The 26,910-nt window shown below is 42.6% G+C and overlaps 2 protein-coding genes and 1 long non-coding RNA gene across 3 annotated transcripts; 1 reads left to right on the forward strand and 2 right to left on the reverse strand.

Moving 5' to 3' along the window:
• Positions 1-422: 422 nt before the first annotated feature.
• Positions 423-20,318, reverse strand: lpcat1 (lysophosphatidylcholine acyltransferase 1). Its single transcript, XM_076754878.1, has 14 exons — positions 20,120-20,318; positions 11,182-11,321; positions 10,511-10,725; positions 10,308-10,420; positions 9,686-9,746; positions 6,269-6,327; positions 4,431-4,465; positions 4,113-4,167; positions 3,893-3,975; positions 3,647-3,772; positions 2,542-2,695; positions 2,283-2,381; positions 2,065-2,206; positions 423-1,503 (listed from the first exon to the last, which is right to left on the reverse strand). Exons 1-14 carry the CDS (start codon positions 20,204-20,206, stop codon positions 1,370-1,372), a joined length of 1,503 nt encoding a protein of 500 aa, XP_076610993.1. The 5' UTR covers positions 20,207-20,318; the 3' UTR covers positions 423-1,369.
• Positions 20,319-22,319: 2,001 nt separating this feature from the next.
• On the reverse strand, positions 22,320-23,527 carry LOC143335400 (uncharacterized). The gene is made up of 2 exons (XR_013078418.1): positions 23,409-23,527; positions 22,320-22,793 (listed from the first exon to the last, which is right to left on the reverse strand). It is a non-coding gene; the product is annotated as an uncharacterized LOC143335400 (long non-coding RNA).
• A 253-nt stretch (positions 23,528-23,780) lies between these two features.
• Positions 23,781-25,647, forward strand: ndufs6 (NADH:ubiquinone oxidoreductase subunit S6). The gene is made up of 4 exons (XM_076754881.1): positions 23,781-23,954; positions 24,283-24,336; positions 24,974-25,096; positions 25,513-25,647. The coding sequence occupies exons 1-4, from the start codon at positions 23,811-23,813 to the stop codon at positions 25,579-25,581; spliced, it is 390 nt and encodes a 129-aa protein (XP_076610996.1). The 5' UTR covers positions 23,781-23,810; the 3' UTR covers positions 25,582-25,647.
• Positions 25,648-26,910: the final 1,263 nt, after the last annotated feature.

Consider the following 26,910-nt stretch of genomic DNA (forward strand, 5'->3'; position numbering starts at 1 on the left):
CCACCATGTGGATTCAGAAAAGATGAAGCATTATGAAAGCAATAGCAAGGAGGCTCAGCCTGGAGAAATTTACTGCATGATTGCCAAGTGATCAAAGGGAAACACAAAGAACTTGAACATAGATAGTATGAACAGACTCTACAGCTGAGTAAATAACGCTACAGACAACATTTTAACAATGGCCTGTTCAGGAAACTTGAGAATCACTGACTTTCTTCAAAGAAGTACTGCAGTTCAATTCGAGGGAGTCAAGAAGTCAGAATCCCTTGAAGTCAATGTGTGAAAGCAGAGCTCCACCTAGTGCACACAGACAGTAGGTGACAACGACACAAAACTGATGGCATTTTATTTGAAAAATGAAACCAAGGAGCTTTGACTTTTGCATTTCACTGAGAAATGAAACATAACAGGAACATCGCGGTCATAAGTTATTTAAAGTGTCAGTCCAGCGTAAACCTGTGATCAATATTTAAACCAGCAGAGATATGCACAAGTCCAGGAGACTGAAGTAACAGTATGTGTAATATCTGTCTGTCAGAGGTTTAAAGGAAGGATAACAATCCTTCTCTTCCATGCTTTTCTTAAAATAATCTTCCTCGAAGATGCAGAAAAACTACTTTTGGAAAACAGTATGGGCATTAAAACTTAGAAAATACAACATCACTCATCATTTTAGCAAATAAAATACAAAAGCATAGTCGGATGATTTGATTGGTATTCGAACAATAATCAAAATACATTTTTGCAAAGGTTTTTGATTTGTGTATTGATGGCAGTGACACAGCTGCTTGAAGTGTGGAGTGACTTCTCTGGATTACATGGCAGGTCTTTTGTTTTTGGTGTTTTTGCCCAGCATTTCTTCGACAGTTTGGTGTGATAACATCCCAGCATGGCGTGCATCCTGATCCTTTTCACCTGGAATTATGTTTTCTATGTACACTGATGATGAGCAGCATGTTTGGGCAGTGCCTGAGACCAACAACAGTGCTAACCTACATCACAAAGTCTGTAAAAGGGCTAAAAACACCCCTCCTTTTATCAGCTAATTTCTTAAATATCTGTATTCCATACATCAGTAAATAAACTTAAAATAAATATTTCCAGAGCAGACATATTTCTTAATATCATAATGGGACAAAAAAAAACATAATCAGAGGAGAACTGAGATAAATGATGGAGCAGAGATTCTGACTCCATCACCTGTGCTGCACCGATCCTTCCAAACAGACCTACGGTGTTACTCTCCGTCTTCTCCTCCTCGTCTACCTGCACTTAAAGGCACAGAGGTGGTGAGCAAGTTGCAGCATGTGGAGATGCTGTTGCATCAGATAGAGAAGGTAAACAGGGTTGTTGGATTTAAGTCCAGCCTTCAGTCATCTTTGTTGTCGTTCTGGCCGTTACAGCTCTTCGGTCGGCCGAGGCAGAATCTGCGCGGATGGTCTTTAAAATCGAGGTAATGCTGGACGAAGCGTGGGTGCTGCTCTATAAAATGATGAAGTTCATCTGGAAAAGAGGGGGAAACATAGGAAATTGTGTTGTAAACATGATTAAATTATAATGTATCTCTTTCATTTTTTGGTAAAGCGTGTCCTGGAATCAAGCCTTTATTTCAAGGTGTGATGTGAAGCATTGTAACATCAGTGTTATTCGTTTCTTCATTCAGAGACATCAGTAGAATTACTATGCTGATTTCATACCATTACAGAGAAAGTGAACAGCTTCGTTTTACACTGTGTGCAGATGGGAAATCAGCGGGATTCATGTTAAAAGCGGAAATTGCTTTATAGGACAACGGAGAAACAACGAGTGTACGGAAAGGCTTTGACAGTTTCTAGAAAAGGCAGATGGTGAATGTAAAGGACCCTGGAAAATCAACGACAGACGGCACTTATCCTCTTCAGTGAAGCCAAGAAGAAATCAAATGTGACGCTGACAGCACGGAGGAAGCAGGGACGCGCTGATAGACGCTGTCAATCATCTCCATAATGGTCTCATGTGTACAAAGGTGTCACATCATTTTGTGCTGAAGCTGAAAAATGCTTAATGACAAACACTGGGTCTTACCATATGTGATCTTTTCTGTGTCAGGTCTGTCAAGAGATAAAAAGAAACCCGACAGCTCCACCTCTTCCACTCCTAACATGATTTCCAAGATGGTGGCGAGCTCTTCTTCTTGGATTTCCCCATCCTCCTCGCTCTCATACATCTGCACAACAGCACAAATTCTCAGTGCTATAGCTTTAAACCTATGCTGAAGCTGATCCAGCGGTAAAAGCGCTCACCTTGAAGGCCAGTTTGAGGGTCTTCATTGAAGCGGATGGTTGATGAATGGTAGACAGGGCAATAACATAGTGTCTGATGTCTATGTGTCTGTCTCCATGCTGCGAACAAAATCAACTTAGTGAGTAAAAGTGGCAAAGAAACAAATATGTTCCCATATGAAAAGGTCATTTGATGCTTATTAGTGTAAACTCGAGTTTGAAAACAAGTTTATCCGAGCAGTTTGACTGTCTGTCTGTCTGTCTGTCTGTCTGTGTTTACCTGGTCAAAGAGGCTGTGGACTTGTGTGAGTGCATCTGTAACTGGCAGGTTGAGGAACTGGGCGAAGTCCTCCAAAGCCAGCCGCTCTCCCTGCAGCTTTCTGGCTCTCCTGGCCTGCTCCTCCAGAACCTCCTCTGTAGTCGCTGATCTCAGCCTGATCATGCACAGTGTCCAAGAGAAAACACATCATGCAATGATGTATTAGTTCGTGGTACTGTTAAAATGTGACATATATGGACCCGCTGTTTGTCACCTTCACGTTGGTTGGCTTGTAAACATACCACATACCTATCCACAACATCTTAAAGAGTAAAGCAGATAAACGTCTGGAGGAAAAAAAATGTGGGTGATGTGTTCATATCCTATTGTTGACACCTGCAGCAGTTTGGCTTGAATTTTGGCTGACGACTTCTTTTTGTACATTCTATTTGTAAAAAATGTGCAAACAATCAAAGATTTATCTGCAACACGTTACTTTCCTCCCGTCAAGATGTGCTCTTCATTACAACGTGACATATTCCTTCACTGGCTGTTGGCTTTGACATCATTATAATGACACAGCGTACGAAATTCACACAGATTAAACCGAAAACTATGACTAAAATTATGACCTCTATGACATTATAGCTTATTTTTTAGAAACATAGCTGAATAAAACTCAACCTTTGTGCATAAAATGTTAGAATTACATAACAATACATAAATGTGGATAAGACATTAAAAAAAAACCCCTGTAGGATTAAATCTGCACGTAAGTCAAATCTTCTGTAATTAACCAAATGGTCACTTGATGTGATCACAGATATCTGACAGTGTTCTTATGTTAATGTATCACCTGTATATAAAACCAGTTAGCAAAAAACTGTGGCATTCTTTAAAAGTATTTAGTCTTGGCAGAACATTTCTGCTATAACACCAAACCTTTCCTCACTTGATGTTAATTAACTGGTTCATATCATTCTGGAGGGGGGCACATCTTCCTGTGTGTGTCTCTGCCCTGCCACCCCTAGATGTCAGTGTTTCTACACCTTTGGGGCCCCAAAGTCTTGAATCACACCCAGTGCTCACCCAGTCCAACCAGTCAATCCAGTCTCCCTCAACTCACCCCAGGCGGCACACCAGCAGGTTGAACTCAAGCAGGCTGCTGTAGTCATATATGCCTAGCGGGCCCTGTGATAGGCTGATCTCACAGTCATCAAAGGAGAGGTCTGTGAGCGGCAGCTCTAGTGCCCTATCAGGACAGAGGGAAAGTAAATGAAGACCTTTCACATGTGTTTGTGTGTTATGAACATCCACAACGAGCATGTGCATACAGTCTGACGCTCATACATACACACTAACACACACTTACTTCGCCATGAGCTTCCTGACATTATTGGCAAACAGGGCAGGGTTTTCCTTCTCCTCATCTGATGGAGTGTAAATAGGCAAATACTAAGGAAAGACAGAGAATGTCATCTTAACAGTGCTGTCCACTGCATGACAAATATGGAATTACATATATCACACTTATTACATTAGATGGGGAGTGTAGTCAGTTTTACTGACCTCTGGCTGACTAAACCACTCACCTCTATCTCCATACGGTTATGAGGTTGGCACAGAGTGAGCCACAGGATCTTCAATCTGGAAGACAGGACAGTTGGCTTTGTAAGTACACGGTGAGACAGTGTCAGGATGGCCATGGATACAAGAGTGGACAAATACCACTGGAGATAATGGAGGCTTCCCAACAGCATTCTACCATGTTCATTGTTGAGGTTAAACAGGTCACTGCTGTTTGAACTACACACTTAGCAGAGGGCAGTAAGAGCTGTGTGTGTGTGTGCATGCGTGTGTGTGGTGTATGTAAGAGTGTGGGTGTGTGAGAGAAAGACAGAAACACTCACGCTCCGGGACCTTGCCACGTCCATGTAACAGTATCCTGTGGGGAGGAAGGAGAAAGAGGAAACGGCTCAGGACAAACACATCGTGAAGTCAAATCCCTACAGCTTCTCTGACTTACTAAAGGGCTGTTTGCTATTTTTCTCTTTTGTGTGTGTCTGTGGGTTCACCTTACACATATTATTCATCACAGCTGATTGATGCGTAAATACTGTCCTACTGATGTGAACTGACAATGTTGCAACACTTTGCAGCCAGGATGTCAAATGACACCTCCCTGGTTAATGCTGCAGTTCTGTGACATGATAATGCAACTTTCTTTGAAAGGGGAACTCCACAGGAGTCCGTTCACAGATCCTGGGAAGTACCACTGCCTGTGTGGAGAAGTGTGATAGATTAAATGGGTTAGATCTGGAGGCTACAGAGTTTGAACATTTTAAAAATCTGTGGTTGTGGAGTTACAAAGAAGTGAGGTTAACAGACCTCCGCAACTGCTCCTCATTTCTGCTTGTGGCCGGCAGATCAAGGCCACATTAGCTGCTGCTAGCATAACACTCCTCAGTTGTCAGCAGTTGAATTGCATTGTGGGTCATGTAGGCACCAGGATATGACAAGGAAGCTGCATTAATTTTGCTACTTTTTTTTTTTTTTAACTGCCCATCAGTGTTATTGGAGTGCAGTGCTAAAAGAGCTGAGTACTCTTTGAAAGTCTAAGTGAAGTCAAAATGAAGTGAAACTAAAGATCAACTGGAACTTCTATTAAATGTACGACACCTACTGTACCGTTAAGATGCAAATTAGGATCCCAAGTTCCCTTAACTGATTTGCTTCCTGTGCAAAGTCTAACTCGGCCCTCTATGCTCAGCCTATGAAAAATGTTTTATTTTAAATAAAACCCTCTGGCAGGCAAAATCAAACCTTGTCCCGGACCCACTTTGGCCTGCGAGCCTTGCTTTGCCGCAGCCCTGACCCACATTCATTTGTTCATGTGTAAAAGGGGAAAGTCAACAGAACAGCCGACTGCCTGAAGGTTAATTGCAACAATGCATTATTTTCTGCTCTGATCTGGGCTGAGGAACCAAATCACCTGTGTGAACACATGTTGAGAGCGATAAAACAGCATACAGATAAAGCATTCAGATAAAAGCAACATTTACAACAGGACATCTGGGCACTTTCAACCGCTGCTATCGGCTTCTCTTCCTGCTTGTTGGTGTTGCACATTTGCATTAAAGATCCAGAAAGTTGAAAATGTATTGATTTGGCTCGCCAACAATGAGAGTTTTGTGTAAATTGCTTCCAGTGTTCTTGGCTGGGGGTAGATGTGTTTATTGTTGTTTTCATTTCCAGTTAAATGAACAGATGGAAACAGATGGAATGGAAACAGTTCTGGTGGTGGTCTTGACAGGATTATACCAAATGTGGACAAGCTAAGCTGATTTTTTTTGTGTGTGTGTGTGTGTGTGTGTGTGTGTGTGTGTGCGTGTGTGGTTAACTGCCCTGTGCTGCCACGTTGTCACTAAAGCACAGTGACTAAGTTCAGCCCAAAGGGAAACAGTTTCAAAAGCTCTCTGGGGAAACGGACAAGAAAAACTAGGTAATAAGAAGTGTATAATTCATGAGAGAGTGAGGAGAGGCGCAGAGAGACACATGATACCCATGTGCGTCCATATGTGTGTGTGCGCATGTGTGTGTCTGAGTGTGAGAGCGAGAGATTGAGAGAGAAAGAAGGGGATGAAATATCATCCGACTCGAACATGAAGTCACTCAACACAGGAAGGACGCATGCTAACGTGAGGGAAAGAACCCATTATGTCACAGGTGTGTGTAGGTGTGTGTTTACCAGTTCGTTCGGGTAACGAAGCACCAAAGGCTGCACTGGGAGTCCCGGTATGAAAGCACCTGAGACACACAAGAGAGGAGGGAGGTGATGAGATGGAACTGTACCGACCCAGCATTTGAGTTTTAGTCATGTACTACATGTATATATTATCAGCAAAATTTGTGAGACAGAAGAACGTACTGGTCTAAGTTGTGCACTGGTTTGGATGAGCTCATGACCTCAGGATAACCTCCAGTCCTGGCAGACAAGCTCTCTGTGGAGATTCTATAATGTCCTGCTGATGACTGACGAGCTGATAGAAGCTACATACAGTATTTATTACTGAGCAAAGCCCCATTCAAGCTACTGTCTGAGCTCTGAATAGATGAGAATGGGATAAGAATATTACTAATGAGAATAAAGCTGAAGGTGCAGAACAACATCAATATTCATTGGGAGTTACACTCATGGCCAATCTTATTTTAATGTTGTTTTGGTCTCCAACTCCTGAGGGAAACATCTGGCTCGTTAGCTGCTAAATGCTCCACTTTGCTAGCTAGCCGCTAACTTTGTCTGTCTGTCTTGGTGTTGTACGGTGGGTTTATCGCAGGCTTTTAGCTGAAATGCATGTGGAAACGAGGTTGATGAAAACAGTAAAATGAAACAGTAAAGGTGTGGACCATAAAAGTAAAACAATGAGCTGAAAGATGTTAAAATGCTCCTTACGCCCGAGGGAAGGGCAGAGACGCAGAATAATGTGGTTTTACCACTACAAGTGATTCCTTTCTCATTACACAACTTTTTCAGACTTTTTTTCAAAACTATTCTTTAATGTTTATATGGTATAAAATGAGATAAAATGCAATCAAGATCTAATCTGGTCAGTGTTCTCAAGAATTAAAATTATATTAAAAAGAAAAATCACGAATTGAGTTAAATAAAACAAAAAAACATGTATATTATTTATTAGAATCTTTGATTGGACACCCAGAAAGCTAAATACTTAAAAATATGTGTATTTATGTGCACTATACAATACAATAGGCCAATAGGTCCTGAAGGAAGGGAGAGGCTGGTATCACTTCTGCTTTAAAACGACACCTGTGAAGCTGGTGAAGTTAAAAAGTTCCCACAGTAGAGGACATCCTTGTGCTGAATGAGATAAAAAAAAACTCTGTGTTGGAAAATTGAGCTTACAAATCTACGCAGCTGTAATGAAGAAGGAACCTCCACCTTCAACCACGGATGACTAGCTAACATCTGATTTTTAACAAGAACCACACTGGCCGACATACTGGTCTAGCTGGACATGAGACGGTGACAGAACATGAAGGAGCATGAGAGGGAGCAATGACTACATCCTCTGAATAATACCGTGAGCATAGAGAGAGGACGGACAGGGAGAGACGACTGAACGCCGAAATGACAGCTCTATTGAAAGGCCTTTTGAAGACTGGAGGTATCTGCTGAGCACCTCATGCACAGGTGGCACCCTGGACGTTAAAAACACAAACACACACACACACACTGCTGCTTTGTTGTGGTGGGAGCCAGTGAAGAGACATAATTAGAGGAGACACATCCAGAGAGGACTGGTACCACACAACAGACAGATCAAGTTGGACAAACACACTCACATGCACACACATTGATACTTCTGTCCATGTGAGGACACCCTAGCCTAACCCTAACCACCACAGCTAAATGCCTAAACCCGAACCTTAACCTAACCTAACTCTTAAAACCAAGTCTGAACCTCAAACAGCTCTTTGGAGGACTGGCCAAAATGTCCTCGCTTTCAAAAAATTTCGTCACTTCCTAAAACTCAAATTGGTTCTCACAAGGATAGCTGTACATGTACACACACACACTCAAAAAAAGCAGAACAGAGTGTGACAAACAGGGCTTACTGGGAATGACAGATTTACAGACTGGAAGAAAGGGGATTAGACAGAGCAGGCAGAGAACAATGACAGACAGCGTAACACACACACATGTACGTGCTCACACACACACACACACAGACAGACACACACACAGACACACACATATGAGCAGAAAAACAAGCTGAAAACAGACCGAGTGCAACAGTTGTGTGTCGTGTTGAGGTGTCCCTGAGCAGGACACCAAACCCAAACCTGCTGGGCCAACGTAAAATGAATTTGCCCAGACATCTACACCTGGAGCTGGCAGCCGTGCAGTCAGCCTCATGCATAAATAATCATTTACAAGTCCAGGCAAACTAAATGAAATGAATACTGAACAAAGTGCTCTCTCTGTTAACACCCTGCTGGCTGGCAATGACCAAGAACCTCAGCCAAATACTGATCTGAGCTGTGGTTTGGACAAACGCTGTATCAGCTTCTCTGGAGAATACCATCCACATGGACTGCAGGTAGCTCACATTATTGGATTATACACTAAAAACTTCCACCAGTGGACAAAAAATATGCTGTTTTTTTGCAGTTGAGGTGAGCAAGACTACCCACACCTTCAGTATATGCAAGCAGCTGCAAGTGCCTGCCTGTGTGAGGTATTGTGCCAATATCAGACCTCACTAGGGCACACTTGATTAATAAGGACATCCCGTCTCCCACGCACAGACAGATACTGCACATGGGTCAATTGAGCTCAGATGGTTGGCAGGAACAACTAAGTGGGTTGACGCATACAGCATTACAGTTACAATGAGGTGACATTTAGGAGCCGAGAGGAGTCATCCAACTAACACAGCAAATGTGGCTGGAAGCGTTGGTCTCTCTGTGAGTCTATACAGCAGTGCTTTTAGCTAAAGGCTAACATCAGCACGCTGACATGCTCACACTGACCGTGCTAAAATGCTGATGTTTAGCAGATGCATATTTACAGTGGTCACCACCTGAGTTTAGTACGCTAACTTTTGCTAACTAGCATTAAAGGCAAACTACAGCTGAGGCTGATGGGAATATTGTTAGTGATGAGGAAATATCATTTTTGCATGTATGGAATAATACATGTGTGTTTTCAGCACAATCTCACCACAACAGGGTCGTTTGAAATATGAAAAGGTACATACACACACACGCACACGCACATGCACGCACGCACGCACACACATATACACACACACACACACACACACACACACACACACACGATAGGTTTTCATCACTTTTGGGGGACATTACATAGACCTACATTCATTTCTTGGAGACTTACCCAAACCATAACCATAACCACTGCTTGCCTAACGTTACCCTTAACCTTAACCCAAGTCTTCAACCTAAAATTGAATCATTTACATTATGGGGACCTGCATTTTGTCCCCACAAGTAAGACGAGTCGCCACAATGTGGCTATGTAAACAAATTTATGTCCCCATAGTGAGAGTAACACATACACACACACAGCTACCTTCCACCTGGTTTCATGAAGCCTAAAGCAGGACTGAACACATACCAGCCTTGAATGAGATGAGACCTGACCTGTTGGTGCACGTCCCCTCTGGAAATATCATGATCTGGAACAAAGACACATTAAGGTTTTCATTAGCGATGTGAACGGATGTTCTGATTGATACCAATTCCTTGATAAATTCTGCTTATCAGTTAGATTCTTCATCAGCTCCCTTGTTGATTTGTGATCAACAAGAGATGAGCTGGGTCCCTCATGTCATCCATCTAAAATGGATGACATGAGAGAATACCTGTACAGCGCTCTTTTTCATCTTGGTTTTCTTAGTCAAAGAAAAAACCTGCCTAGACCTGTTAGTACAACATAGGGTATATATGTACAGTAATGCATATGCTGTTCAGTTGGCGTGCAGTGGCAGTCATGCATTTGAGTGTCAAATACATGGCATCCCTGGAATTTGCACCCACAGAAAGATGTTTCAGCATATTGTTGGTGTTTCCAGTCTGATTTGAAATGATCATTTACAGACATGAAAGCGTCTTTCGCTGTGAAATGAGGCCACACACTGACTAACTGTATTTATGCTACCATCTTTCAATTTCACAAGATCACTGTTTCTCTGTGTGCGTGTACTGTATGGCTTTATGTGCATTCTCGTGTATGTCACCTGTGGCCACTCCCCTCCAGACTGAGCTCTCCGCTTGATTTCCTCAACAGTCTTTCTTCTGGAGTCCCGATCCGAACGAAACACAAACACTGGCCTGAGGTAGTTGATGAGAGCTGTGAGGACGGCGGTGAAAAGAAAGATTTGAAATGTGAGCCGGAACAAGAGAGCAAACACTACACTTATTGGTAATCTGTACGACTCACTGCCCCAGATGGGAATGCTCCTGCTCTCCACTTTGGTGACTATGGAGCACATCGTCAGGCTGCCTGGGATGGCATCAAAGTAGGAGGAGTGAGGTGCCATGGTGAGGATGGGAACTTCAGAGGACGCCGCCCGCTCCCCTTTCACCTTGATCGAATGGAAACCTCCGCAAAACCACATGACTCGCAAGACCACTCGCAGACACACGTCTATAAGCCTGATGAAGGACACACACAGGCAGTTGAAAGACAAAGATTTGTCCATCTTACTTATACTTATATACCTGAGATGTGAGAGAAAACTGTCCCACTTTCCTGCATAATGAGTACTTTTACTTTTGTACTGTTAGTACATTTTGCTAAGAATACTTAATACTTTTACTTAAGTAAGGTTCAGAAAACAGGTCTTTTACTTGTAGTGGAGTATTTTCACAGTGTGGTGTTGCTACTTCTACTTCATAAAGGGTCTGAATACATCTTCCACCACTGCTACTCTCCCTCTGTGCGTACATCATATATTACTGTAATATGCTAAATGCTGGTTTATATACATTATCCCCAAAAATGACATCCTGCTTTAATCTGATCTTTGCTTTAAACTGTAACTCCTATGGATGCTGTATATTCAGGAAATTCAATCACAACAAATATCCACCACACACACACACACACACCTCCTCCACCACGACTGTGGCTCAACGACAGAGTCTGAGCGTCCCAGGCAGGCTATGAAGGCGAAGGGCCACGCCAGCAGCAAGAAGAAGAACATCAGCAGCAGCCGCACCGGAAACACTGTGACAGACATCAGTCCGATCTGCCGACACAGAGAACAGAGACAGAGACACCGTCACCATTCCTCTGCACCTCCACTATCATTCCCTGTACCGTCAGGTTACATTCTGCTGGGTTTTTAGCCAGCTGTCAAACAGTCATTACTTGAGCATACTGTACATTCCTACGCATAAAAATAATATGCCGGCATGTCCTGCAGGGTTGGGGGGGGAACAACACATTCCATCTGCGCCTTCAGGAAGGAACAAACAATGCACAGTATCAATCACAGTAAGAGTCGTGCTCTTTCCTGCTCAGGAACCCCACAGGTTTACAGCCCTTTACTGTATGTAGAATATGTGCATGTCTATATATCAGTGCTAGTTACCTTGTGCTACCTTGTGCTATTACAAAAAGAAAAAACCAAGATGTTTGCATTCTTACACACACTGTTTACGCTGAATACTGTTTATCGTAATGCTACTAGATGCAAACTTTTACCTTTAATGTTACTCACAATAGTGTTGGGGGCTGATTTTCTGATCAACTCTTGGACACAAACACGTCACTGCTCTCCAATATCACCCTATCCCATCCTAGTTCCCAGCTCCAGTTCTTGATAATGCTGAATCTCTCGACTCAATACTATCAAGATACTTGGTTGCTTATTTGATTTGAAGTACAATTTGTTAGAGTTTTTGTTTACTCTTGTAACTCTTGACCATGGGAAGAAGTTGAATCATACACTTCTAGAGACTGGATATCATGACTCATATTTCCAAAAACAACTCACATCACATGCCAGTCAGTCTTTCTGAGGTTGACTTCAGCAGCATCATTACTTTGCTGCATTTAAAAGTGACACATAAAATACTTTTTGAAGTAAACTGCTCCACTTCTTGCTAATCAAGCTAGTGCCATAAGAAAACAATTAATAAGATGTCAGAGCCCCTGAAGGCTGCACACAGCACAAAGGTGAGCATACTTCACATATGACATGACTGCATATAAAATGTACACATAATTTTGTGTGTGTACAAATATACATACGTGTGTGTGCATGTGTATACTGTACTTCGATCGCCTATCAAGGCCATTTTATGTAGAAACAAAACATGGAGCCAGGGGAGGAAGGTAATATTCAGAAAAAACAAAAACAAAAACAGATTTAAGTCTTAACTTTCCCAGAAAAAAAACTTTCTGGGGTCAAAGAGCCACATCGCTTCCCTTCACAAGGCTGGATGGACCTTTCTTCTAAATGCAGCTTCAGTTTGTCACAGGATACTTATGGTTCGATGAGCACTACTTTTGTTTTTTTAAAGTCAAAGTAGTTGCAGAAGCAAAACTGCATTTTATGTTTGGGAGCCGATCTTGAAAACACCTCACACCCAAAGAAAAAACTGAGGCGTAATTACACGAAGGCGCTTACATAACACAGAAAAGAACAAAACCTAATAAAGTGGCTGAGTTTGCTCCGACAGGAATGTGAGATTGACAGCTTCACTGTATTCGCTGTATCAAGCCCCTGGTAGTGCAACTTGTAAAAGTTGTGTAAAAGCCACAGTGACAGCACAAATTAAGCAGGAACCTGTATTCCAGGAACTCGGGCAGGTTGGTGTTTTTACTGAACATGGCATGTGCACTTGGGTCATAATGCTACTTGAAACTGAAAAGACGCCACTGCTTGCTGAGTATTTTCCCCAGAACCACAAAATTAAATTGATTTGAAAGGTGAGGATCATTTTTATTTTATCATTATTAACAACACTTTACACTAATTTTACAACATTTTACAGTACAACAGACAGCAAACTTGAACACCAACATACTAGCAGCCACAGCACCTGCACAGTCAGCAACACTAATGCATGAGGACTGCGAGGAGAGGAAGAGGGACTGAGGCGGTGTGTGGATGTGGGCGAGAGATGTGACCCATAACCAGGTTATCAGGATAGCGAGGATACAGCCACTTAACCCAGGACACATGCACATGGGTCTAAATTCAATCTGTTCATATGAGACTGCTGTCAGTCTTAACAGAGACTCTCGTCTGCAGTGATCATATACCCCGCTGATAAACCTGTGAATTATACAGTCACATTCGGCCTCTTGATCAAATAACCAGTCTGCACTTCTGTGCATATGCATGCTGTCTCCCTCCCTGACCCCAAGGCGTACAGTACTTTTAAACATTAACAAATGAATACTCTGCCAAAACCTGGATATTTTCCAGCATCCTCTAGTTACCAGATATGTTAGAATCAAGAGCTCTCACTAAATCACACATCCTAGGCTATTGTACAAAGTGTCAATGCACAATAAAGACAGTAACCTTATGTACTTGTAGAAGTTATTTCAGCCCTTATTTCAATGTTAAGGGCTAAATATTCACAGGAAACATAAGCATGCATGGAGGTATCAGAGATATGCACATAGTGTCCATACGGTACATGAATGCATCACTGTTTGTTGATACCCTCATCTGATGTATTAAGAGTGTGGTGGTTTCCAGTGGCAGACCACCATCTTTTGAGCAGGAGTTGAGACCAGCTGGAGGAAGACATCAGTAGCTTGTGATCAACTCCAGAGCTGACGTATCATTGAGAAGTAGTACTGCTGGGATCGGTCTCCTCAGCAGGGTGGAGCGAGCAGCAGAAACACTTAGCCAGGAATGCTTAACCTCTGGGCAATCCCAACCCACGTGAATAACTGTGCCAGTCTGATTTGATAAGGATGATTCCCAAACGTATGTAAACAATCCATTTGCTCAGAAATGTAGGGGTTTCCTGGCTGTTTGATGTTATCAAACAAGAACTTTCACTTTTGCATAAAACCAGTGAGATTTTACTAAATAAACAGGAAGAAAGGAAATATGACGAGGCCACTCTGCAAACAGTGTATGAGGCTGAGCTCAGCCTCAGATCACACAGTGCAGTTTAAGTGCTGTGACTGAAATGAAGTGCACTGAGGCCATGAGTGGCACAGCGCAGATCAGAAGTCAGCTGACTGACCTGTCATGCCTTTTCTCTTACAGTGTAATGAGAGAGATGTGGTGAGTGTGTGTGAGTGTGTGTGTGTGTTGGGTCACAAAGTCATGGCCTTCAGTGTAAATTCAGACAGTGTGACATTTTAAGCCCCTTCCTCCCCTTTGCCCAACCTCGGGTTGATCTCTTCATCCCGCACTTTCATCGCGCTCCCTCGTTCCCCTTCTCATCAACCTCCCGACCTGCCTCACAGTAATCTGCAATCCCAGAGGAATTCCTCTCCGTAACCATCCGTCCGTCCATCCATCCATCCCTCACTCCCCGTGTCTCTTTGCTCAGCTGCACCTTCATTTATCATGCTGCTCTCCCTTCAACTGTTTTCCTCCTACTTTGCATTGATGTGCTTTCTGTGACCACTCTAGGGAATCGTATCTCACCCCTTCCCATCCTCTCCCGCCTTTCCTTTCTTTCCTGCGTGCGTCTCTCCCCCCCGGGGAAGCCCAGGTGCACACTGCAGGGCTGTATTAATAAATAAACAGTAATGGGGGTGATTTATGATGCTCTAACCCCTCTCCCCGCCTCACCACCCCCACGGCTGACACACAGCGCACTCATCATCAGAGCTTAACGAATCCATCTGGGAGGATCCGCTGACATTTTCTCAGGAGGTGGCATGAGAATGAGCTGGGGCGGGGTAGAGGGAAGCAGTTTCTAGTGTTTTATGGGAGTAGTGGTTCATCCACAGCTGACGGTTTGAAATTTGCTATGAAAATACGGCTCTGCACTGCTGGGCTTACTTGCACCACAGATCTTCCCTCTAATATAAAAGTAGCTTAAACTTTTATGCTCGGAGGGCATAAAAAGCCGACTGTTCGGTCGGAGATGCAGGTGTGTTATGCTAATAGCAACATTACTGGAGGGAATTTATCAGATTTCAAGACTTTAAATTTTTAAGACTCAGCTCAGGATTCCCATTAAAGGTTCTTTCATCCTACTACTTTTCATCACGTCATTTTTATCTCAATTTTCAGAAGTCAGTTTTTATTTTTCAACACTTCTTTCCACCCTGACTTTTCTTTTCATAATTCCACTTGGTGATAAAGTCTTTGTCTGTCCACCAGACACAGGCTTTTGTCTGAAATATGCTCAGCTTGGTCTCATCCATATTTTATGTACTTAGTCAATATTGAATATTTTCAGTCTCCACAGGGTTAAAGCAGTTAAAGGCTAATTATGATGAGAAGTCACATGATTTTGGGGACCATTTCACTTTAATCTGATTTACCTTAATACCTCATGAGTTGTAAGTGTGGTATTATACATAAGTGACAACATAAAAGGAAGAAAGGCACAAAGAAAATGTCCCATTGTCTACTCCGAATGACCAAATAGCAGCAAATGTCTTTTGGCTTGAGGGTAAAGTTCAGTGCTTTGTCAGCCCATTCTGCTGTCTGTTAAATATTCAGGAGGCTGGGAAGACACGATGGTCCAACTGTCTCCAAATACACAAACAAACACACCTTCTGTACATGCATATGGCAACATTAAAGCTGTCATGGACCATTAACACAGTGAGTCACTCAGCCCATCCTGCAGCTGGGTACATCTACTTTCTTAACACACGCACACACACAGCTTAAGTATCGCAACGTGATTTTATAAAATCTGATTAGTTTTAATAAATAAACCTTGAAATACCCGACTGAATTATCTGAAGCATTTTCTTTTGAAATTAAGAAACTGCAATACTCAATACAACTCAATACAACACAGTGTGTCTGTCCTTGTGTGGCTACACAAAAAATTGGAATTGAAATTTTGACCTGATGATGGCAAAGCTTTTACACTTCATACTCTAGTGACCTCTTGGTCTCTACAGAATACGACTGCAATCCACTCAATAGTTGTTGAGATGCTTAAAAAAAAGAGACAAGAAGGTCAGCCTACTGATGGCACTGGAGAAAAAGTCAGGAGATCACCAGAGTCATCAGAGTACATCATCTGGGAGACAGGAGCTACTGTACAAAATTTGGACCACCAACCCACCACAACATGTCAAGCAGACCTGTTGGTGGGGCCACAGAAGAAATTAGAGGAGTCAACAGATGAAGTACGACAGAGGACGATGTCACTTGCTTTTGGGAGGACAACAGCAGCAGAACGCTCTTTCTTTTCCAGGCTGAAGCGTGCTTCATCTTGATTCAAATGAACAAATTTGAGAAGTTGTTTTCAGCCCTGCACTGACACACATACGTTTCCACAGCCGTGCCACATAACACCCAGCTCCCCTGTGCAACGTGACCCAGCACACTTTTAACTGCTCCATATGCCCCGTGGTGAAGGCTAATTGCCCTGAGTTAAATTGTTTTCAATCAGCCAAGGGGAGTGTGCTCTGATTTCCACATGGGAGCCCTGGAAGCAGTCCACCGCTCCTTCTGTTTGTCATGTTGTTGGTGTACAGGTTTAGTCTGTGTGTGAGGTAGGGGACAAGCTACTTGTCTCAAGTAAGGACAAGCAGTGCAGCTAGTCCAAGACGAAGATACACACTATTAAAAGTCACAGCTTCCTTTTAAATATATCTAAGGCCCCTATTGTCAAACAACCAACAATATGTGCCAATTTGTTTTTTTTCCATCAGGAAGATCTGCTGAAAATCCTACATTTTTAAATCTCAGTGGTCATAATGTTTGATGAAAATAATTCCCCTGCTTCATGTGAATATATTCGGCCAACTGATTCTCTGCTGTTCACCCTCACTTTCACTCCTCTCCCAATTTGATGAATTAAGGCTTTAACTCGACCAAACAACAGCTGTGTTTGTTTCTGCTGAGTTTGGATGAAGTGAGTTTTACGATGATAAAATGACTGTTTCCGTGAATGGAGTCTGGTGGCTTTGGCCAGGCAATTCTGGTTAAACAAACAGATCTTACTCTTTAGCAAAAAGGTATTTCTGTAGGGAATCTTTTCCATAATGTTGTCAGACACTTACAATAACACTCCGAGCCTGTCAGCAGCAAAAAACAAACACTTTTAGTGGACATACATTGATGGTGCGCAAAAGCCCAGAGGGATTACACTGCAACCCGTTTTGAGGCTGCGGGCTGCAGCACTCTCGTTCAATACTGGACCAATTTTAAAAAACTATTGACCCCATTAGTCACTTAGACACTAAACATGGGAAAATATGTTCAACAAACACAGATAATATTTGAACGAAATTCATCCATTTGCCCCATTAAAAATCTTCCAGGAAGAGTACAGCACAGAAACTGTGATCAGTGCACCAGTAGATTAGGCTGAAATAGTGAAATAGCCAGAAATCTCATTACATATACCATTTCTCTAGAATTATTTGAGATAATCATTGAGATTGCAAAGGGGTCCCAATGCAGTCTCTGGACATCGCAGCTCTATCCAATGTCACAGGTATTTTGTCTGCAAGCTGGTGAGTTGGCAGCCTCGTCTGTATGATGTTCACTGTTCAGCAATGTGTGTGACTCAGCTGGACTGAGCGCCACTGTCTTTCTCTCCCTTTCACTTGCTGACCTAGCTGGTCTACAGTCCTGCTGATCATGTTTGCTGGAAGTTAAAAAAAAAAAAAGGGTCCAGGATGACCAACGGGGACGAATGTGCTTATGTATCAAGCAGGACTCGTCTTCTACATATGACAAACCCAGAGGTTCAAAAGCATACACATACCACAAACCACAAACACCATGCAGTCGTTTAGATCTGAAGTCTACGGCACGTAATAAGTGCAGTTTTTCCCCACTTCTTTATTTTGAAACACTGAAACAGGACATATGGGGAGAGCAACAGGAAAAAAAAGTGAAGATTTTGATTGCATGGGACTGTGTGTATGCGACCAGACGTTTGTGAGGTGGAAAAACACACCTCACTGCCACATTACAAGCAGGCAGAGGGAGGTGTGAGCCAGACACAGACACACATGGTCCAGGTTACTTTCGCCGGACTGCTGCTGTCATTGCAGACGCACAACTGTTTCCAATCTGCTGCAAACTCAGACACATCCCAGTAAACCCACTCTTCCAGCAAGTGCAGTTACAGCTTTGTGGAAGCCAAAGTGAACAGGTTAGAAGGTCTTTACAGACGCACGTTTATAAAGCAGGGTTTACTGCAGTCAGAGCATGAAAATCCAGAAAGGAAAAAGACCGGGGTTCACCACTTTTAGCAGTGGAATGTGACTGTTGGGGACGGACAGTGCCAACATAAAGGCCAATTTCCTGACATTTGAGCATTGCACGTTTTGCCGTGAATGAAAAGCAGGCACCTCTTGGCTCTGGAGCTTTGGAGAAACAGATAAACCTAACGGGGCAGAGCAGAGGAAGCACTGTGTACTTCCTCCTCTTGGCTGATTGTGTGACTCGCTTTTAGCACAACTTGTTTTATGGACATTATGTCACCTTCAATACAAACTCTGAATTTAAAAAAAACTATTTAGATTTGTATAAAACTACATGAAATTAGTAATTTAGTTGCTCTGTTTGAACACATGAGCAGCGGACAGTTAGCAGACCACACCACTCACTAGGCATGAAAGCCTATTGATCCATTGGTTGATTGATTAGGATGCATTTCTGATAGACTGCCGCCCTCCAGCAGCGAGAAAAACATTGATTTCAGTGGTTGATTTAGGATGTGGCCGGAGCTGTAGCAGAATAACACACCCACCACTTCTGTGTTCGTGTTTGGCCTGGAGCACACACCTTGCTTCAACAAGCACCTTTAACAGCCGCATTTCTATCCCCATTGTATTTGAGTATTAGTCTGCAGGTCAGCGTTCCCACCTGAAGGAGGCCAACCTGGACAGAACCTAACCTTGACTTTAACCTAACCCAAACCATCAGCCACTCTTCCAACGCCCTCCTGGAAACTGATCCTTTCTAATTAGGACTGATCTGAGCACACATGAAACTTCGCTAGCTGTCAGCTTGTTTACCGCTGTGCTAACACTGGAGTGTAAACACCGTGTGCCTGCATGTGTGTTTGTGTGTGCACACTGGACGAGCTGAAGGAGCCACAGCCAGAAACAGTAAAGTGTAGACTGACAGAGGGAGAATTTGGGAGGAAATCAAGTGTACAGTTTGTTACCACATGTCAAAAAATGCACTGCTTGCAGTTGTTTTGGACTGAGCTTCCAGCTGTCTGCAGGTGCGCAGTTAAGAATCTCATGCAAATGTCTCTCATGCAAATTGGGTAGATCAAGATTCAACTCTGTCGGATCCATCCAGTAAATGTGGGGTAGCGGCTGGTCCCATCATGACACCACAAGTCTCAGATAACACCTACAATGGAGCATATGGGGCAGCACGGCGGTTACAGGTGACTGATGACCCAAAAATGATACACGTGAAACCTAAAACTGTTGTTTCCCATTTGATTCCCTCCCAAATCTGAGCTCAGTGTGTTGCTCTTATTTCTGTAGACACCACTGATCATAATGAGGGCTCAGCAGATCTCTACATTGCTCTGTGCAGTGGCTCGGGATGCATGAACATTGTTTTATTCTTTCAATTATTAGTTGTCATCCTTTAAGGACCACTTAAAGATGCTCTCTAATGTCACTGACCACAACCAGGAAAACACTGAGGAACATTTCCTCGATAGTCAGATGACTGCCTCACTGTTTTCCTGTGTTTTTGTTTTATATATAAAAAGTTTACTAATTCTATCACCAGAGTGTAAACTGACCCGCGCTACAGGCCATAACACAAAAGTGTCTCTCAGTCCCAACAGTTTGGATGAAGTTTAAGTGCAGTACATTCAATATAAACACTATAAAAAAGATGGTGCTCAACGAAAGATCATTTATCAAGCCTTATCGCAATTGTCTTACCTTTATTTTATCTGCCATGGTGAATTTCAGCTTGTGGACGAAGGGGTTTTTACCCACTCTGGCGGGGCGACAGTGTGATGACTTCATTGCTGACGACTTGACGCCCTAAAAAAAGAGAGGAAAAAGTCGAGATCAAAATGTCCCGTAATGTTTACTGAGCTCGTTGTTTTCTGGAGGAGCTTTTGCACGTCTTGCTCAGCAGTCAGTCCACCTTGCTGTGAGAGGAGGGGAGAGTCATGCTGGGCGGAGGAGAGGAATCGCTTAGAGCAAGCGAGCCAGATGGAGAGATGTGACTTCCGGTTGTAAAGTTCAAAATAGTCCCTGTGTCTGTGGCAAGCGTTAGGACTGAACAGCCTGTTTACTGTTGAAATATCAGCGGTCTAAAATATCGTCAGCATGGTCATAAATCTCCACTTTGCTTTATCTTCAATGTGTCATCGGAACGTTCGTGTTATATTCTGTAATACACATTTATCTCACACTCAAACATTGGCGCACACTGTACATGACGCCGTGTTCGTGCTTTTATTTTGAAAGTGATGACCAAATCTGAAACTTGGTGGCACACGCACGCACGCACGCGCCCGTGTCATAATGTTTCCATATAAAAGTGCCTAAACTAGTAAAATAAAACCGGGTTTATGTCACTACAAATACAAAAATAAATCTCTAAAAAAGTTATGTAGAAACTAACAAATTAAAAGCAGTGTACCACCGAGATCCCAGAGCCCAAACAGAACGTGATGTGATTGTATTCTTTTACAACATGAACCTTTTGAAAAGAGGTGGACGTTTGAAATACTTAAGTCACACAACTAAGCGACTATCACAAAGACTCATATAACACAACCAGGAGAAGATGAAGATGATATGGCGTGACTGTCTGTGGAATGTGTGTTGGAGATGTTTGGGGTGATTTGCTCTCAGTGGGACTCAGTACGCATTTGAAGTCTGGTTTCCTCCTGCATTTGAACCACCCATCAATTTTTGTGTGTCTTTTATTTCCAGATGACAGCAGCTGCCCATTTAATAAACAGACTGTTTTGTCTCTCAAAGCCACAGATGCCAGGCCGACATTGTTGATGGGATTCTGCATGCAGTGTAACATGTTTTGAGCCAAACAGGAAACCTCTAGCATTTTAGTAAAACGCCTTTGAGTAGTGGCAAATATTGGATTAATGTCATCCTGCTGGGCTCTCTTGAAGTTAATTGTACAAATATTAACATTGAATTACATAATATAATGCGCACACACGCAGGTGTTTTGTTGCTCCATCAGTAAATATTCATGTAGGAAAACTATTCATGCTGGGTGGCACTTGTAGGCTCAGTGTTTGTTGTCAAACATCTTTCAAACCAGTCAGGTTCCCATGGCTGCACAGCTTGCATGTCAAAGACTGTCCATACTGTTGGGTGCTTTGTGTTTTGTCTTCCAGTAATGATCCAATAATGCAAAGGTCGGCCATAGAATTTAAGATGAGCAGCTCGTTACTGAGACGGCCTCAGAAGTGTGCAAGCCTGCTAACTTTTCAACACCAGGTTCTGTACAGTTTTTTTCGAGTCAGTATTGTAAAGGCACTGATAAACAATGCTGATCTATACAAACCACGGGGTGATAGGGACAATTTACCATATGTAGACAGTGAGAATAAGAGCATGACATGCAGGCTGGATCCTGTATTCAAGAAGTGTAGACTTTGGCTCCCTCTTGTGGAAGAGTGATGGAAAGGAATCTGACAAGACAGGCCAATAAATATTAGATGTAAGTTAATATTTTTATAACATGGGGTGAAAAGGAATTACTCTACTAATCTCAGATTTGGCTACAATCAAGTTCTTGCTTTGTAGCTTGTTGCTTAGTGTAAAAAGATTCAAAATTACTTAGAATTGAACCATGCAATGGTCCATCGAGAATCACTCTTTATACAGTATTGTGCATGCATCTGTAATATACAGTATCTACTCAAAGCTTTACTGACTAGACTTTTATGTATTCACTAAGAGTAAAGTATTGCAATATTTTTTTGTAAGCTATACTTTATTCAGAGTAATCTCATATTAGCTATATTTACCATTTAAAGCATTGTGGAATTTTAAGAAAAAGACTGCTAATAAAATGTTAGAATTCAGCTTGTTCACTGTGAAAAAAATTGTTGAACTTTGGCCCATTGCTGCTCAAGTATGAAAAGAGTGATGAACATTCTTCAGTCAAACAATTTATTTTTGTAGCACAGTTCTTCTGTATATCCACAATCTCCAAACAATCTTCTCCATACTCCTTCAACATGTCAGCCCTGCCTCTGCTTGTGCCTCGGATTAGTCTTGCAAAACACAAACAAATGCCCCCTGCGTCGAACAAAGAAACAGTCTTTGCAGCGCCTCTTCAGTGCAGACTTGGTTTTCATGCCTGCAGAAGACTGGATGCAGGGAAGATGCTGACACTGGCCCAGCAGAGACTGCCCACACTGGGCAGAGGAGCCAGATGAGGGGGGCTGGACGGAGCTGATTCTGGTTGATGACTGGAGCAGTGTGCCGGGAGCCGTGGTGAGGGTGCAGAGACATCTGTAAGCACAAGCTGCTGGCGAGGTGAGATTTAACCGGCTCGTCTGGGCCACTTGACGCGTCAGGGAGGAAGCTAGGTGCTTCAAAAGGAGGGCCGCCATGGTGTCAAAGGCTGCAGAGCGGGTTCAGAGAGAGATCATATGTAACTGCAGTTGAAAAATGGATATCATAGTTGTATAACATAAGACTATATTTCTAGTGTGAGATGTGGTTAATATCATGTTAATGTAAAGAAATGGTTTCCCAACTTATTTGAGAGAAATTAACAAGGAATGCCCTTAACTGTTTGCCCATCACATTCAAAGTATTATTTATATAGTCTCAGCCAGGTTACATAATCCATCCCAAGATTAACTAGTACATCAAAGACTAGCAATAGCACCCTACATATAGCTTCATTATCAACATACATATCCTCTGTGGCAATATGCTGTAGAGTTAAAACTTCTCGGTTATTCAGCTTCCTAAAAACTGAGCAAAACTGAGCAGCGTAATGCAAAGTCATGTGGAGCCTTGCATGGGTGTTTTTGTAAGTGACATGTTTAAAAGGTGTTACACATGTAAATTCCACAGTACGGTGCCACTGTAGCATAGCAATGCTACGTGCCAAGGAGACGAGCATGTCATGAGGTGACCTGCTAGCGCCACAGACATATATCAAAACGGCCGACATGTTCGTCCCCAACATAACACAGTCATACCACAAAGTCAAAGAACGAAAACGAACCTTTTAGAAATTCCTTGGGGAGTTAGAACAGGTGCTATATCCCTGAATGCTGCGTTTTAACCACCACAACACGGACGCTATGGTGTTCTTCTGCTAGGGGATATAACTGCTTCCGGTTTGTGAGCCTTTTTTATTGTATGCCCTCAGTACAGTCTGTAAGGCACTTTCCCTCTCTGACTTTGGACAAATATTGCTTCCCTCGCCATTAGTAGAGTCTAACTCCAAAATAATCGCTATCTTTTATAATATATACCTAACTGCAAAGACTTAACTAGAAAGTTCGCTGGGGTTGGTACTAAGTATATAACTACTTTGAGCCTGAAAGGTAAAATGCGGGGTATCAAAATTACAATTATTCTGCGTTATCCGCAAGGCACCTTGGGAAAGAAGGCTGTTGTAAACATGGCGGCCGCAGTGGGTAGAGTTCTGTCCTTCAGTAAAAATGCGAAGGCGCTTGTTGCACCTTTGCGACTGGCTGCCGTACCTGTTCATCGCTACAGCATAGAAGTTTCCAGTACCGGCGAGCCCATTACTCACACGGGCCAGGTAAGTGATCCTCTTTGATTGTCTCGTGTTGGTATTACTGTGTAGCTCAACATTAGCTTAGCCTTGTGTCAGTTTAGCTACTGGGTCAATTAACTTACATCCATCATCGGACAGCCGTGGTTGTTGTCGTTTTCCTTTAACATTTGAATTTTGGTTATTTATTCTAACACACACAGACAGAGTCAACAGCTATTTTTTTTCTTTTGAAGTACAGATAAAGTCTGATGCACTTGCTTTAGCTGGCTAAAAATTGTGCCTCAAAACTGACCACCAAATCAGCAGCAAAACGGCATAATGAGTCGGAACGTAACTTTATTTCCCCTCATAGGTCTTTGATGAAAACGATCCCAGGAGAGTCAGATTCGTTGGCAGACAGAAAGAGGTAAGACGTACCTGACACAGAAGCCACTTAAAACGTAACCAGATAACTGATGTTGTGGGGGTTATAATAACGTTGTAAGTATTGAGCAATGAGGCTGTCAGTGTGCGGCATCACAGGTGACGGATTGTGTCGTACAAAGATTTAAGCCTTGTCAAACATCAGCATCTTGTTCTCAGATACATTTCTGTTCTACGTTTCACCAAACATTCAAAGTAGTGCACATTGCAACATATATTACACTAAAACAATAAACAAAACTGTCTAAACTAAATAGAAACTAAGATAATAACTAAACCTATTTAAGAACTGGATGTATGCTGGCAGGATAAATAGATGGTTCACATACAGGATAGCCTTCATCATTGAAGCAGCCATTTTTCTCACACCAACACAGTTTTGTTGTGTTTACAGAGTGTCTAATACATATTTAAACATACCTTTCACACATGTAGAGAGTTAAACAGAGACAGAGCCATAGGCCTAAGAGAACAGGTCGGCCTTTAAAACCTTTAAAAGACAGCACATGTGGTACATCTTGTATCATTACACAGTGTGTTCCAGAGGAATCTGTACCTCTTACTCACGTAAAGCTCATTTTGCAGAGCCGATGGTGACAGAAATCATTGTTTTTGTCAAGGTGAATAAGAACTTTGCCATCAAATTGGTGGCAGAGGAGCCAGTGACTGACATTGAGGCCAGAGTGGTGTCCTGTGACGGAGGTGGAGGAGCCCTGGGTCACCCCAAAGTCTACATCAACCTGGTAAGAACCTGCACACATCAACATGATAAAGTGATTTGAAGTGGTCCGTTTGTCCATTTTGGCAAAGCCTCGTCCCTCACTCTGTGTCGTGGTGACTGTTTACTGTTTGTTAAAGTGCAACCAAGACTTTGATTATTATGAATCAGATTAAAAGTGTTCGATGCAAAGCAGTATTATTCTCAGTGATATCACACTTCATATAGCTGCATATTCACCTACCTGTTACTGTTTCTTCTGTACATATGCACATTACTCTGCACTTTTTGCACCTCTGCTTAGATGATAAACTGCATTTTGCATTTTATAAAATTATGTGAACATGAATTATGGATTATCTGTTGAGATTCTCTGTTTTGTTTTTAATGATCTCTAACTCTGTACGAACGCTATCATTTTCTCTCTGCCTCTCCCTCCAGGATAAAGACACAAAAGTGGGCACATGTGGCTACTGTGGACTACAGTTCAAGCAGAAGCATAATCACTGAATCATTTCCTCTGTCTTTGCTTCTCTGTATAAACTGCCATATTGGTTAATAAATTATATCCTGTCAGCCTGTTTGTCTGTCTATGACCACGTAGTGCTGTATGTGCACAGCTCTGTCAAGGGTTCTTTTCATGACACATTTCATGTCCCTGTTTCATTGGAGTACCAGTGCCGTAGTACCAGTACTTTGAATTTGTGGATGCAGTTCCCTCCTATGACAGCCAGAGGTCAGCAGTGTCCAGCAGATGTGTTCAGTCTGGCACTACAAAGGCAGTAACAGACTGCTACGAACAGCAATAAAAAGCAAGTTTTTAGACTTGATTTTCTATCGCACCAGCCACAACTATTCATTTTTAGAACAGACACCAAAAGGTTTTGTATATGATAAAGATTTAATTGGTCTGAACTACAAGAAGACGGCTGATGGAAGGCGCACTGCACCTTAAAAATGTCATCTGCTCCATTGTTATCTGCATGGGTGGGATTTATTTCTATCCTGCATCTTGGAATACATGAATAACTGATTCCCTGCGATTGCAGGGCTTTGAACCTGCATCATCAATAAGCAGGCGAGATATGGCTCATCTCTACTGTTTACTGTAAAGGGAATCTTAGCATTCCTTGTGCATTGGTCCCACACAATCTGCGCTGTAGAGTCTCGCTCTGCCAAGCCTGGAAGACATCAGGAGGGAGCCAGCCTGATAAGACACAGTAGCGCGGAACAATACATGTTTGAAGAAGATCATATATATATTTCATCAGGCTTATTCTCCAAAGACCTCTGCATGCCAAATTGGCCCGTGCTTGGCTCAGGCTCCAGACAGCACTAGCCTGTTCTGTCCCCAGTGATGCAGCCAGTGGAACTGCATTTTCCACACCATAGAGCTCAGGTTGGGAAGAGTAGTCAGGCTGATATAATTGGCCCTGGTGACTCCTGGAAGTGAGGCTTATGCTGTAGTTAACCTCATCTATAGTCAGACCACTTTGGATGATTGAAGGGGAGAGAGGTGTATTGTTAAAATGAGGCTGGCGAGCCGGGTCAGTGTCAGAGAGCTGACTGGTGGGTCTTGCGGTTGGTAAGTCTGAGTGGTTCAGAGGTGGTGGTTGGTTGAGTTGGAGGCATTGCCGGGGGCAAAATCTTCAGATGAAACTGAGCATATGAATTGTCCTGAATTAAACAGTGCAGTGTTTTTGTGCTGGGTTTAACCGCACTGTTTAATTATTCACTGCTCTTAAATGCATCAGCCAGCATAATGGAATTCTTTAACATCACATATGTCAAGTAACTGCAGATTATAAAGTTGGGTTCAACCAATTTGCAGACGTACTC

The sequence above is a fragment of the Chaetodon auriga genome, chromosome 17, assembly GCF_051107435.1.
Source record: "Chaetodon auriga isolate fChaAug3 chromosome 17, fChaAug3.hap1, whole genome shotgun sequence".
In the NCBI taxonomy this organism is placed as follows: Eukaryota; Metazoa; Chordata; class Actinopteri; order Chaetodontiformes; family Chaetodontidae; genus Chaetodon; species Chaetodon auriga.